The sequence below is a fragment of the Neofelis nebulosa genome, chromosome 7 (assembly GCF_028018385.1).
Source record: "Neofelis nebulosa isolate mNeoNeb1 chromosome 7, mNeoNeb1.pri, whole genome shotgun sequence".
NCBI classification, from domain to species: Eukaryota; Metazoa; Chordata; class Mammalia; order Carnivora; family Felidae; genus Neofelis; species Neofelis nebulosa.
Genome location: NC_080788.1, coordinates 33942544 through 33958110, shown reverse-complemented (window position 1 = coordinate 33958110; position 15567 = coordinate 33942544). Strand labels below are relative to the sequence as shown.

At 37.9% G+C, this 15567-nt stretch overlaps 1 protein-coding gene across 1 annotated transcript in view; it reads left to right on the top strand.

The window, feature by feature from the left end:
* ARIH1 (ariadne RBR E3 ubiquitin protein ligase 1) overlaps positions 1-4648 on the top strand; it is a 123072-nt gene extending 118424 nt beyond the window's left edge. The window contains exon 14 of the mRNA XM_058737128.1: positions 1266-4648. Within this exon, the coding sequence (XP_058593111.1) occupies positions 1266-1350 (85 nt within the window). The 3' untranslated portion in view covers positions 1351-4648. The remainder of the gene's footprint in view (positions 1-1265) is intronic.
* The last annotated feature ends 10919 nt before the right edge of the window (positions 4649-15567 follow it).

Sequence of the window (15567 nt, the reverse complement as noted above, 5' to 3'; positions counted from 1 at the left end):
ATCTTGGGGATCATGGCTATTGACAGGTGAGCTACCCAAACTTTTTTTAGAGTTTTTATTAGATTTTATTTTTCTCCTTTCCTTCCTTCCTTTCTTTCTTCCTCCCTTCCTTCCTTCCTCCCTCCCTCCACCCCCTTCCTTCTCTCTCTCTCTGTCTCTCTCTCTCTCTCTCTCTCTCTCATTCATTCATTCATTCATTCATTCATTCATTCATTCATTTTTGAGAGTGAGAGCATGAGCAGGGGAGGGGCAGAGAGGGAGGGAGACAGAGGATCTGAAGCAAGCAGGCTCTGCGCTGACAGCAGAGAACCCAATGTGGGGCTCTAACTCATGAACCGTGAGATCGTGACCTGAGCTGAAGTAGGAAACTCAACCGGCTGAGCCACCCAGGCGCCCCAAGGTTTGTTTTTTTCTAAAGAGAAGTTTACTTTTTCCAGGGGTAGGTGATATTTCAAAATACGCTGCCTTTTAAGCTAAAGGTACAAATGTTTGCTTTCTTAACATGGAGCTATTTCCCCCTAAGTTGTTTCCTGACAGATACCTTTTTAATAGTAGCAGAAACCTTTGGGCATTTGGAAGACTTAGGTGCAAGTAATATTTTCACTTCCCTTAGTCATCTTTAGCTACTACATTGTGTTAACAGTCATTTTTACAGTTAACAAAGATTTTACAGATGTGAATCAGTAACCCTTGAAATTTCTTCTTTCTGAAACTGTTGCTTATCTGTACAGTGACAGGGTTGAATCAAATTATTTCTAAGGCCCTTAGGAATTTCTAACATTCTATTACTCTGAAATTAATTTCCAAAACTAGGATTCACAACTTTTGGAGAATACCTTTTTAAAATTAGAAAACAGTTTGTTGTGTACACCTAGACCTGAAAATGTGCCTATTAGAAAACAAAACAAAACAAACTTGTTCCAATTCTGGATAAACTGGAGTACCTTAAAATATTCGTAAAATTGAGGCACCTGGGTGGCTCAGTCAGTCAGGTGTCCAGCTTCGGCTCAGGTCGTGATCTCATGATTCACGAGTTCAAGTCCCATTTCGCGCTCTGTGCTGACAGCTCAGAGCCTGGAGTCTGTTTCAGATTCTGTGTCTCCCTCTCTTTCTACTCCTCCCCAGCTCATGCGCGCTAGCTTGCTCTCTCTCTCTCTCAAAAATAAATAAACATTAAGAATTATTAATAAATAAACATTTTTAAAAAATAAGTAAATGCCTCTTTCTTATTGGGGGTGACAAATTTTTTTTTTCTTTGATTACAGATACTGTGAGAGTCGACGAAGGGTTTTGTTACAGCATGTGCATGAAGGCTATGAAAAAGATCTGTGGGAGTACATTGAGGACTGAGAATGGCCCTGCATAAAATGAACTCTGAAAACTTTACCATCTAGAGTGCTCATGCAATTAAAACAAAACAAAACAAACACAAACAAGGAGGCACTAAGCCTGTTCTGACGCCTCTGGTCTATAGTACCAGAATTCTGTTTTGTTAACGGAAAGTTTAAGTAAATTATATTGTAATAAAAAAAAGGTAGATAAACCATTGTACAACAGTATTCTAGGCCGCCAACAAAAGTGTGACAGACACACTAAAAAGCCCTCCAACTTTAACTTGTAACGTAGCTTCATTCTCAAAGCTGACTCCTTTTTTTTTTCTTTTTCTTTTTCCTGAGTATAGTACAGTTAAAATTTAAAACAGCTCCTTGACACTGCTTTTCATGTCCAAACCAGCCATTTTGTTGTACTTTGGTAAAGGACCTCTTCCCCTTCCGCCCTTACACATACAAATACACCCACACACACAGACTGACTCTCTCTCTCTCTCATACCCCAAGGTCATGAGTGAATTAGTGAATTAGTTCCTTGTAAAGAAAATTCTTGGGGCGGGGAAGGGGGTAGGCAGCAGGAGGAATTAAACAAAAAAACACAAAAAAACTTTGTATATGACTTTTAAAACAAGAGGACAACACAGTATTTTTCAAAATTGTATATAGCGCATATGCATGGACAAAGCAAGCGTGGCACGTGTTTGCATAATGTTTAATTACAAAAAATATTTATTCTTTAAAAATCTTCAAGATTATGTCTATTTGCTGTGCATTTTCTTTCAGTTTGCTTTATCTTTCCAGGGTTGAGGGTTGGGATAAAGGTGTGTTGGTTTAGCACCTCTGGAAGACCTAATGAGCTCTTTGATTTCCCTTTCCTGAGATTACTTTGCCCTTTCTCGTTTGGTATGCCCATTGCTGGCCAGGGGCCTCATGCCTTGAATTCCAGCTCTTGATCAGGGACAGGGAAGTCAAGCTCTGACTAAATGCCATGGCCTGATAAGGGCTGCAACAGGGAGGTTTTTGCTGTATTTCAAGAATGACCCAGTCCCAGCCTCCTCCCCTTCCATGGCCTCATCCATCTACCTAAGCCTTTGTGCGCCCCTGTCATGCACACACCTGAAGGCTTCCTATGCTCCCTATCACATCCAGAGGAAACATTTCAACTTTTTTCCCCCCTTAATTGCTGCTTTGAGCCTTTTAAGATTTTAGTTCTGGCTCTTCTCTCACCCGTTCTTTACATTAGGGTGTCAAATAGAATGTTTTTGCTTTAAATATAAATATAAATAAATAGCCATTCACTTAGTTTCAGATTGTGAATTTAAAACGGCAGATACTGAAATTGCTTGTGTGTGTTGCTGTGGGTTCAGTTTGAAGGAGAACACCCCTAGAACATAATATTCCCATCTAGTGCATTTAAATAGAAATCAATGAGTTTGCTTCTTTTCTATTGTCAGCAGATAGGAGAATTAATAATGCATTTTAGCTGTGATGTCCATTTTTATGAAATTTCTACTAAGAGCTATGTTAAAAGTAAAGGATGGTGGTGGTTTTATTAACTATATACCTGTTTAGGCCATTCTGGCTGTGGTGTTTTTCAACAGGTCAGCATCCCTAAATCTGTCAGTTTTCTACAGGAGTGCAGAGTGAATTAGGCAACTAGATCAAGAGGTCTTCATATTAAATACCAGTTTTGGTGACCTCTTTGTCTTCCTTTAAATGTCTTGCGCCTAGGGAGTGTTTACCATTTGTGAGGCAGCTTTGTCTGCTCTTGCATTGTACATCTTATTACTCCATTGGGAAGTAGGTTCACTTTCCTCTGGCCTTTTGCCTAAGTTAGGCTTTGCTGAATCAACCCTACTTTTCCTTTTAGAAAAAGGTTGTTACATGAGATGTACTTGCAACTGTTCTTTTCCCATCAAAAATCAGTGAATGTTTGCTGAATATATTATGCTGCTTCCTTAAACCACTTGTCGCTTTAGGATCAACTTTACCCGTACCTCTCATCCTCCCCTCCCTTGCCACCTCAGGTGCAAATCTGAACTCAGTGTCTGCCTCCAGTCTCTTCTCCTCCCCTCCGCCCCCATCATTCATTTGACTTTATTTTAAATGACTGCATCAATCTTAAAATACATTTATCGAAACTAAGGAGACTTTTTTTTTTTTTTTAATAGAAAGCTTGAATGAGTTCCTTTCCCTGGTAACTTTGAAAAGCAGCCAGAGTTGCTATCTAGATATATGTGGCTTCCCTTTAAACGTTTTGTGTATGTGTGGTGTTTTAAAAACTCTTACCAGTTAACTGCAGTATCTAGGTTTCAGTGTCATAAATCCTCTTTACATGCTCCCCTTGCAACAGGTATCCAGAAACAGTGTGTGCACTTCATAATATCAGCCCCTACCCATGGAGGAACAGTGCTTTTTAGAGATGCTTTTTAGTTTCAGTGTTGGCATATTACCTAAGGGTATTGCAGTTGTGGGTGCATTCCCTAATTTGTATGGATCAAGGTGAACTGGCCTTTTCTGAACTTCAAGCTTTTAACAGCTATCTCCATGTTTGACAGAATTCCCTGAGTTCATTGCTTTCATTGTTAGTAGCTTCAGTGACCCCAGCTGAGATAGGCAAGCCGTATTGAATGACAGCTTCCCTATTTCTACCTAAGTCTTTTAGTCAGAGGGCTCTATTCACGGTAAGCACCAGGGTCTCCTTGTCTTCTTGAGGGCAGTTAACATTGTCTTTTGAAAGTGCATGATGCTTCATTTGAACAATTCATTGAGCAGTAGATGGACTTTAAATGATTTTCAATAAAATTTTGATCCAAAGCTCAGGATACACACAGTGGTAAAATTGAGTAGCATATAATATCATCAGACCCTAAATTCTGTGTAATTTGCAACCCAGATTGTATGTGTTTTATGTGTGTTTAAATAAATATATTAAATACACATGTGTATACATACACACATATATAACAGATCCAAGACAACTGACTTGATTTGAAATGGTTGAATCTGCAGTGTAAAATATGATTCAGCCATGATTAGGAACTGAAATTTAGTACGAGAGAGAAAAGGACTTGATGTAACAAAATCTTTTAGCTACAGATCCCGGTATAGAGCACTTGGGGGAAGGGAGGGGGCGGGTTGGTGAGACAATCAGATCGGTAAATTGATTAAATGCTCCTAACCCTGTAATTTTGTGCATAGAGCACCCTGTGCTGTGGAAATAACTGTTCTTAGATTTTCATTGTAACTGGACTGTTCAGGTTGCCCAGAGGGAAAGAACATTCCTAATTCTAATAAAATAAACTTTTATTTTGTTATTCCATTAGTTACTTATGTTTATTTTTATAGTTAAAAAAAAAAAAGACATATTGGTGGCCCAAGTCACCTATTTTATGTGCCTTATTCACTGTTCCTACTTAATATAAAATGTTGAGATTTGGTTCAGTTTCTTTGCAGGGAACTGTGAATGAGACCATCCCCAACAATTACCTTGGTTAATGAAGCCTTTAGAGCATTTTCTGAAAGCTTTCCAATTTCTGTCTTGAACATTGAATTTAAATTGCTTTTTGTGTTGTAACAGTGATATTAGATGCTCAGTAGAGTTTGTCAGTTTTGTAAGCATGAAATATTTTAAAAGTCCTTGAAACTCCCTCACATTGCTTCCATTTAGTTCACTCTTAAAAGCTAGTATCTCCTGTAGGGATGGAGGGAGAGCTTTCTTAAAGAAGGTCCCCATAAGTCAGAGATCTCCATCACTGATAAATTCTAGCCAGGTCCTAATTTTAGGACAATTTGATTTGGTTTTATTCAGATCTATACTTAATGAGAGCTCATGTATCACTTTATCTTCAAAGCACTTTAACTTCTATTACTGTCTACAGAGGTGTAGAAATTGCTCTGTTTTACAAAAGAAAATAAGGCTTGACGAAATTTAAGTAACTTGCCCAGGATTTCACAATTTCTTCTGTCACTCAGTCAACATTGTACTACCTCCTTGTTTATTAGTTTGGTCTCAGTATGACCTAGCATTCAGTACCAGGAAAGGTGGTTCTTAACTATGGCATTGTGCTTTTAAACCGCATAAAAGACCATATGAATGCCTGTCACTGCTCCTGTTTGAGGAATGTTATGTACTCTTCCTGATCTTTAATTTGTTGAGGCAGAGTATGCAACTAATGTGGCTCTGTGTTTTGCCCAATCAAAGGAAACCAGCCATGAGGAAAGAATAGCCCTTCCCACCTTGCTGATTAGGACCATCCTCATGGGAAGACTCACATGAGATAGTTGAGAGTAAATGGTTCAGCATTTATTTGGTTTGATATAATGGCCAAGGGATTTACAGTTACTGGTCTGGTTATTTGCTCAAATGAATTTTGGATAGTCTACTGGAACTTGTTACAGAATTTGTTTTATAACATAACTGAAAATGTACAAAACAGCTGATATCTATTTGTTCTCAGCATCTCAGAGCTGGATGATGTATGGAGCTTTAAGAAGATAAGTAGTGAGCATTATGGGGAAATCTTGACTTCGGGAACAGGAAAAAGCATGGGACTGTCAAATTTTGTCAGGTTTCTTCAGCGATAAAGCTGGTGTATTTCTGGTTCTTTTAAAGGAATTTGCTTCTTAATAACCCAAGATGAAATCACTAACTTGGAAATGCTCAACTGGAAATAAATAGTGGCTATTATAGGAGTAAACAGACAACTTCTGAGTTTTAATTTTTTGCTTTTTGTGGAATTAAATAAATCTTTAAGGCAACTGTTGGTCTTTCTCTAGGCAGTGGCAGGGTGGGAAAAATACTATGAGATTCATTTGAAAGGGAGTTTTTAGACTATGATTAAACCATAGATATGCTTGTTTAGGTAGGGCCATTTTCAGAGTAGGAGCCAATTAGTATAAATCAATCACACATTGATATGTAGCAGTTCTGAAAATGTCAAAAGCACAACTTTATTACAAGTAAAAATCAAGGGGTCCCAAGGAACTCGTATCTGCAAGAGCCAGGTGAATATTTTAATAAAAGATTACAGTGGGTTAAGTGGGCTCTGAGAGGAGCATGTGAAATACACATGTGAATTCTCAATTTTGAGATGTTGGTAATTTACAATATTCTTAAGTATAGGTCAAAGAAAAATTACACTTGGGCCATATTTCTCAGTTTGTGTTAATCTTGGGTTGCAACTTGATGCCACGGACCATCTGACATACTGGAATCACCAAGTAGCTTCAGAAGAACAAAACCTAATGCCTAGGTCCCACCCCAGAGATTATGATTTAATTGGGGGTTACATCATGGGTGTCAGTTTTTAAAGTCCTATTCCCACCCCCATCCCTGCTAATTGTACAACACAGTTTGAGACCTGCAGACAAGGTGGGGACAGTTGGTCTAGACATTTGTGTGGTTGCAAGAGAGGAGTATAGGTGAGCACTCTAGGTCATAAGGGACAATGGATTTGTGGCAAATTCACAAGCTCAGGAAAGGGCTATACTGGAGGCCATGGCTGAGTGGGGTTTTGTGGATTGCTGCCTTTTAAGAGTCTAGTGTGAAGAGCCCAATTTTTGTTTTTTTGTCAGTTTTCTGGTATTTGGTCTGCCTTGGAGAAAATAATTCATTTCACAAAACCAAAAGAACTGTAGAACTGATGAGCAGAGTAAAATGTTCACATCAATTGGCAGTATGTTTATTCTCTTCCCAAGGGGGAGAAATCTATCTGGGAAGTAGATTAGCATAGGGTTTGAGCAAAGGTAGTTGAGTGGTTCTAAGCAAAGCTGTCATTAAGCTATTTGTGTCAGGTCAATGTACAATTCCACTTAACCACTGAGAGTTCAATTCAGAGCCCTTAGACTCTCAAGCCTCTCACTGTTGATGTCATTCTTGGGTGTTAAAACAGTGGATTTTCCTGTTTCTTAGTCCCAGTGTAGTATTGTGGGAAAAAATACCAATATTTCTCAGCCATAGTTTTCTGTGGGCTTTTCTTTTGTAAAATGGGGATACAAATAGGAGCTATAACTTGTTGAATGCTTCTTGCCGGATGCCTTATGTTATCTGTATCTTATAAGCAGCCCTAAAACAGAGTAGGCATTCCTATCTTATAAATGAGAAAACAGGTTCATACAAAATTAACCCCAAAATTAGAGAGTTTATGGCAGGGTCATGCTTGTCTAATTCCATGTGTTCATTCTATCATGTTCTTTTGTCTGTTGTACAGGGATATTATGAGGATCAAAGAAAATTAGTTGGAAAACAAAGCCTAGGTATAAATAATAAGGATACTAGTACTAATTTAGGGGGGAAAAATCAGCTATCTCCTAGACACCCAAAGGCAGGATGAGATTGGATGCAGGAACTAAACTGGCATTGTTTATCCTCTGTACCTCCACGTCATTCGAACAGCTCCTGCTTTTCCAGGCAGTTCCCCTGTAACCCCAGGTGTTACATATTAACTGTGCCAGACACATGAAACAGAACCAAACAACCATGGAACAGGATCATTGGTACAAATGTGGCTCTTGAGAGCTTACCCCTGTGGATTAGGAGGCAGATCTTGGGAGATGATGGTTTGCTAGCTGCACATCACAAAAGGCATCTTCAACACAACCAAAATGCCCTGAATTTTTTCTTTTGCAAATAAATGTAAGGAATTAGTATATAGTAGACCATTATGGCTAACTTTTTTAGTGTTTACTAATTGCTTCAGGTCCATCTTTTTAAACTCACAAGCCTGGCTGACTCAGTTTGTAGAGCATGTGACTCTTGGTCTGAGGGTCATGAGTGCAAGCCCCATGCTAGGTGTAGAAAGTACTTTAAAAATAAAATACAACCCTATGAAATAGTTACCATCCCCATTTTTTAAATAAGAAAACAGAAGCTCAAAAAAGGCAGGGAACTTTCCTAAAGTAATCCTTTTGTATATGGCAGAAAGAAAATTCTAACCTAGGATCCTTCAGTCAACACCCACGGTGTCAAGCACTGTTCTAGGCACTGGAGGCCCAGCAGTGAACAAAGGGTCTGCTGGTTTGTCCTAAACTCTTAATCCTGATTCTACATAAAGACTCAATGGATTGCCGACCATCACCCAGATGGTGGCAGAGCTGGAAGCATATTTTGACCACTACACTGTAATTTCATCACACTAGTCGCTTCTGAGCCTTGCCAAAAGTACCTGCTAAAATTACATAGACTGGTTAAGGGATTTCAAGTCTTAGATTGCCCTGGAGACTCAATGACCAGTTGCTATTTTGGGCTATTATCTATTCAAAACATGTTTATTTTGTTATTAACCTCATACTCTGAGAAGGACCCAAAGTATGCCTTTTCTCCCTCACTTTTGAGAGCCAACCTAGTGTTTTATTGAGAGTTGCAAAGCAAGCACCATATTTTCAAACCCTCTTTGGAAGGCCAGTGTTATCTATTCTGAGCTGATGATTTGGTTTCCTGTGCACAAAGTAACATTTCTTGGCTTGGGGTCTTATTTGACACCTGTGTAACAGCAATATTTGCTTTTCAAGCTGCCTGCTTTTTGCCATGGAGTATTTAAGTTTCTTTCAGGGTAGGAATTCTGGAGGTGATCATAGGAATATAAAACTAATTCTGTATAGTAGACAGTTAATTCTCCAGAGAGCTCTGTAGGCTGAAAACTTGCTTTGTAGATTTCAGATTGCCTTCTGATAGCTGAAGTTGGTTTCTGTATGTATAATAATAAAGCTGTTTTCTGGAAGCCACTTCAGTGCACGTTAAACGGCTATTTCTTAGAATTGTGAATCTAGGGATCGTGCAGTGAGGAGTTGGCTCTCTGGAATCAATAGGCCATGGTAGGATTCCTGAGGAGTGAGCGAACACACAGGGTAGGGTTTCATCCTAAATTACCTGAGGGAACCAACCTAAAAACACCACCTATTGAATTTCCCAGCTTGTCCTTGCAAGGGAGACTCCTATGTGTACTCTCCTTCTGCAGATCACATCATTTGTTCAGAGGGGGTCCAGCATAAAATGATAGCATACATGGAGCACCTTTTGTGGGCCTACTGGGGCAGTGGACATTCTGATGGAATGCTCTAAAATTGTAAGCTCTTGCACATGCTCTCAAGTCATTTAAAACCTGTTTGCTAGTCTTACTGGTATGAACAAAGTTGTTTGCTCATTAATAAATTCCTACCATATGACCCTGCCTTGTGGTTCATTTCTACATTACTAGAGCAAATACTAAAGTTTTCTAATAAAGAAGGAGGCATGACCTGAGTGTCCAACAAAGATGTCTACTTTGGATAGGAAATGAGTTTGTATCTAAAAATCCTGCAACTGGTTTGGAGCATTGTAAAGGTCATGGCTGCAAATATCAGGGAATGGGCATAATGAAGAGTGATAGTGTTCTACATGCCTTTGAAGAATTGATTTTTACTTTTTTTTTTTTTACTAGCTTGTAATAGAATAGGTTAATTCTTGTACCATCCATTCATGTTAAAATCACATTAGTACAAGTCAGTGCCTTACGATGGTCAAATGGTTGCTCACTAACCAATGGAAATAAACTACTGTTTCAACAAAATTGTGTCACAGATTCTAAATGCTATTTCTCTGGGACACTCAATTGTGTGTCCTTTAAGATAAATTCTATAATCAAGGGCCTAGCCGTGAAAAGACACTGAGGAGAACAGATCAGAGAGGTCAGTAAAGGTTTGGAGACAGGTGATCTTGGAATAGGAATCCTCCACTACCTTTGTTTTAAATTGATATGTAGAAATCAATATATCATAAAATGCACACATGTTAAGTTTGATGTTTTGACAGTTGTATACACCTGTGTGATAACCCAAAAGAAGATATAAAACATTACCATCAACCCAGAAAGTTCTCTTGTGCATCTTTCCAATAATCTCCATTCCCATCTCTAATAGCTTTTTGCTGATTTTTATCATTAAAGATTTATATTGCTTGCTTTTGGAGTTTATATAAATGGAATCATATAATACGTATTCTTTTGCATCCGGCTTCTTCTTTCACTTAACAGTGCTTTAAAGATTCAACAATATTGTTGTATGTATTGGTAAATCATTCTTTATTGCTAAGTAGTATTTCATTCTATAAATATACCACAATTTGTTTATTCATTCCCCTATTGATGGACTTTTAGGTTGTTTCCAGTTTGGGGCAATTATGAATAAGGCTGCTATGTATATTCTTATGTAAATTTTAAAATTTTGTTTTGTGGATACATGTTTTCATTTCTCTTGGATAAATGCCTAAGAGTAGAAACTTACTGAGTCATATGGTAAGTGTGTATTTAACTTTTTAAGAAACTGCATTCCTGTTTTCCAAAGTGATTTACCATTTTGTACTCCCATCAATGATGTATGAGAGTTCTAGTTGCTCCATACCTTTGTCAGCATTTGCTGTTGTTAGTGTTTTTTATTAGCCAATTTAGTGGGTATGAAATAATTCTGTGATTTTAATTTGCATTACATTTCCCTAGTAATTAATGATGTTGAGCACTTTCATATGCTTATCTTACATTTGTATATCTTTTGCAAAATCATTCATGTCTTTTCCCATTTTAAAATTGGATTGTCTTTTTATTGTGATTCATATTCTGTGAATTCTGGATACAAGTCCTTTAACAGATATATGTGCTGTGATTTTTTTGTTTGGTTTGTAGACAAAGGTTATCCACTTTCTTATTGGAATATTCTGATGAGCAGGAATTTTTATTTTGATAAAGTCTACTTTATCATTTTTTTTCTTTTATGGTTTTATGATCTCCAGGTCACAAAGAACATATTTTCTTCTAAAAGTTTTATCATTTGGGGTTTTATGTCTGCAGTGGATCACAGATGGTCAATGATCCATCTCAGTAGTTTTAAGCCTTACATCTATGGTTTGGAGTTTTACATTTAGGTATATGATCCATCTCAAATTAATTTTTGTGTTCAAAATGAGGTTTATTTCAACATGGATATCCAGTTCCAGCAACATTTTTTAAAAAGGTTTTTCTTCACCCATTAGGTTGACTTGGCATCTTGGTTCAAAATCAATGGACTGTGTGTGTGTGTGTGTGTGTGTGTGTGTGTGTGTGTGTGTGGTTATTCTAGACTATTCTTTAGTCTGAGGAACTTCTTTCAGCATTTCTTATATTGTAGTTTCTCTAGAGATCAATTATCTCAACACTTATCTGTCAGAGGATATTTTTATTTTACTTTTATTTTTGAGGGGTATTTTAGTTGGATATAGTATTCTATGTTTACCTTTTCTTTCTTCTTTCAGTACTTTAAAGAAGTCATTTATTTGTCCTCAGGTCTCATTTGTTTCTGGTCAGAAGTCATCATTTTTATTTCTTTACCTTTGCATAATGTGGTTTGCCCTCCCTCAATGATTATATCTGTTCTTTATCTTTGGTCATTAGCAGATTGAGTAGGTATGTTTATCCTTGTATGGAGTTTACTGAATCTCTTGGGTCTGTGTTGATGTTTTTGACTAATATTGGATATTTCTTGGCCATTATCTTCAAATATTTCTTTTGTTCCATACTCTCTTGCCTCTTTTCTCCTTCTGGGACTCAAACTCCATATATATATATATATATATATATATATATATATATATATATATGTGTATGTATATATATATACACACACATATATATATTAGATGATTTCATATTATCCTACAGATCTCAGATGATTTTCCTCCCATTCTTTTCTCTTTTTGTTCTCAGTTTGGATACTTTCCATTTAGCTTTTCCATTAGCAAATTCCCTAATGCTTTCCGGCTAACTCCATCTAAGGAATTCTTTATTTCTGATATACTTTTCTTTCTTTAACAAACTTTTTTTTTAAGTAAACTCTACACCCAGTGTGAGGCTTGAACTCATGACCCTCAGATCAAGAGTTGCATACTCCATGAGCCAGCCAGGCACCCCTGATGTTGTATTTTTCGTTTCTGGCATTTCATTATGTTTGTACAGTTACATGTTTCTGTTAAAATTTCCCCCTTTTCTTCATGGATGTTGCCCACATTCCCACTAGATTTTTTTTTTTTTTTTTTTAGAATTTTCATCACAACTATTTCAAAAACTCTTATCAATTCCAGTATTTGGCTCCCACCAGATTTTTTTTTTTAGCGTTTTAATCACAGGTCTTTTTTTGTTTGTTTTTTTGTTTTGTTTTAGTGTTTATTTAGTTTTGAGATGGGAGAGACAGAGGATGAGCAGGGGAGGGGGAGAGAGAGAAGCAGACACAGAATCCGAAGCAAGCTCCAGGCTTCGAGCTGTCAGCACAGAGCCTGATGTGGTGCTTGAACCCACAAACTGTGAGATCATGACCTGAGCCGAAGTTGGACACCTAACTGACTGAGCCACCAGGTGCCCCTAATCACAGTTATTTTTAAAGATCCTGATAATTCAACATCTAGGTTGTCTCTAGTGCTGCTTCTATTGAACCTTTCTTCTGTTATGGTAGATCTCATTTTCTTGCTTTTGCACATGTCTTTGACTTGATTGTATGCTGGACATTTTGTGTAAAAAACAGGAGAAACTGAAGAAAATATTCTTACCTTCAAGATGAGGCATGCCTATTTTTCTTTCAGCCTACTTGAGTAGTGGCTCAGTAAATCTAATGTATATCTGACCCAGATCTGGGCTTTATTGTGGCTTTAGTTTGATTTGGTTTACCACTAGCTTCAAACGATTTTGAAGACAGAGTCAGAAATTTCCCTTCAATAAGCTCTGAGTTTGGGGCATTGGCAAAATTGCAGAGATCTAACTTTGCTTCACAGCCAAGTTATCAATCTTTGGAAATGTGAGAGATCTCCCCTTTCCCGTGGAAACTGTGGACAAACTGACGTAGCTGCCAGGTTTTTTTGGTCACTGGGATGGGTCATGGGAAGATATTTCTGTCAGTTCCTATACATGCCCTACCCTTAGTCTTTTGAAGAATAATGTCCACAGTGCTTCAGGGATGGGTCTCTCAGCATCCCTGCCCCACTCTTAGCCTTCAAGAGTGCCTCTGAAGGGTTTCTCAGTGCTCCTGCCTTGCTCATTCATTTTTAAAGGGTATCTTGCACTTGGGAGAGGCTCTACTCACCTCAAACACAGGACTGATCTGTCTCAATTCCTATTATCTACCCTACTCCCACTTTTCAGTCTCTTACCTCCCTGTAGTTGGTTAAGATCCAAAAGCTAAGATTGGTGAATGGATGTAGGCTTTCTCTGTAGATTTGGGTCCTATAGATGCTTATGTCATGCTAGTCTCTACGGGTCTGTTCAAATTTTGTTAAATATCAACTGGTTTCTCTTTATTCCCCTATTGTGGATTCCTCTTCCCAGCATAGTTCAGCCAGGAATATGAGCTGCTATAGGGCTCTTCTCTCTTCTGAAGGACTTAGCACTTTCTGGAGGTTGGTTCATTTATGTTTATGTCCTTATCTTTCTGATGAGTTTAAAAGTTTTTTGGTCTTCTAGCTAAACTGTCCTTTTGTTTGCTAGGATGGGAGCTATATCCTCTTGTGTTTTTCAACATCCAAATCAGAAGTGAATTCCAGGAATGAGAGTTTTCAAAATGGTTTCATTTACATATTTCATTAACTGGTTTTTAAAATTAAAAATAAATGGATAATAAAAACTCGAATTTTATAGAATGGTAAACAATGAAAAACAGTCATCTTCCCATTCTATTTCCCCCTCCACCCTCTCTGTTACAGATGTTACAGAGACAAACATCATTACCAGTTTCTTGTGATTTCTTCTCAAAATTCTATTCACACAACGTGAATATTCCACTTGCCACCTTATTTTGAAGAAATAGAAGCATACTATATTTTTTACACTTTTTGTTTTCCATATAACTATTTCACCATCTTAAAGCCTTTTACAGGCTATAATTATGTGTTAGCATGGATGTACTTTGGTTTATTTAAACAATCCCTGGTGATGGACATTTGAGTTGTTGCCAGTATTTTTTCTCACAATGCAGTATATATTCTTTTGATGTTGAGTATATGTATAGGAATGGGTATATTTAAAGTGCTTCATGGAGTGCCTGGGTGGCTCAGTCGGTTAAGTGTTGGACTTTGGCTCAGGTCATGGTTTTATAGTTGGTGGGTTCAAGCCCCGTGTTGGGCTCTGTGCTGACAGGTTGGATTCTCTGCCTCCCCTGCTGTCTCTGCCCCCTCCTTTGTTCTCTCTCTCTCTCTCTCTCCCTCTCTCTCTCTCTCTCTCTCTCTCTCTCTCTCTCTAAAATAAACATTTAAAAAAGTGCTTCATGAAGGCTCCATATTATTTTATAGTGTTTCCCCAGGTGTTGGCTGGGCCCTTACGAGTTGGTGGTATGAGTTTTGGGAGGACCAGTATCATACAAGAGGCATAAGGTGCTAGAGGGTTGCCTAGTAGGTGGCATCAGAACAAAGCTTGCTGTTAGACCCTATCAGTCTTCCTTCTTCCCTCCCTCTCTTCCGTCCTTTCTTCCCTCCTCTTTTCCTTTTCCTTTTTTTTTGGGGGGGGGTATAACTCCTTATACATATATTGGGGATTCCTGTCCTGCCTCCCCAGGCCCCACCATGGGGGAGAAAAAGAGGAATGTCATTTTGTTTGGAATGCTTTAACCAGCTATATGACTGAAATGATCCTGATAAGCAAAATTACATCCAAGGAGGATTTCTAAGGGAAATGAAGCCTGATTTGTTGTATAAGAAAGAGTGTCTATGTGATTCTGGGATCTTCCTGGGAAGATGTTATGTTTTTTGAGGAATTTGTTTCTAATTACCTATGTAATTAAAGCACATTATGCTTAGTTATTGCAATTTGAGAAACCAACATGCTTTCTTATGAAAAAGGCCATTGGACAGAAAGTGCTCCATCTTTCTCCTATGAGAAAGGGATCAAAGGAGAGAGATAAAAACGTACGACAATAACAACATCTGTTTACTTAGTAACACAGGCATAAAGAATGTCAGGTAGTCCTGATAGGACCCCTTTCAGGGAGATTTTATATACTGGGAAGTGTGTTCATGAGCTTCTTAAAAACATCTGCTTTCCAAAGACTCTCCATCTCAGTAATTGGTAGTACTATTCATCTAGTTGCTTTTAAATTTAGAAACCTAGTGATTTTCCTGTGATATCTATCCCCGTTTCTCTCATTCTCCCATATCCAATTCTACACCATGGGAAATTTGTTTTACCTCCTACCATCCACTTACTTTTTCTCCTTTTCTTTTGTCATCACTCTAGTCCAAGTGAATGATTTT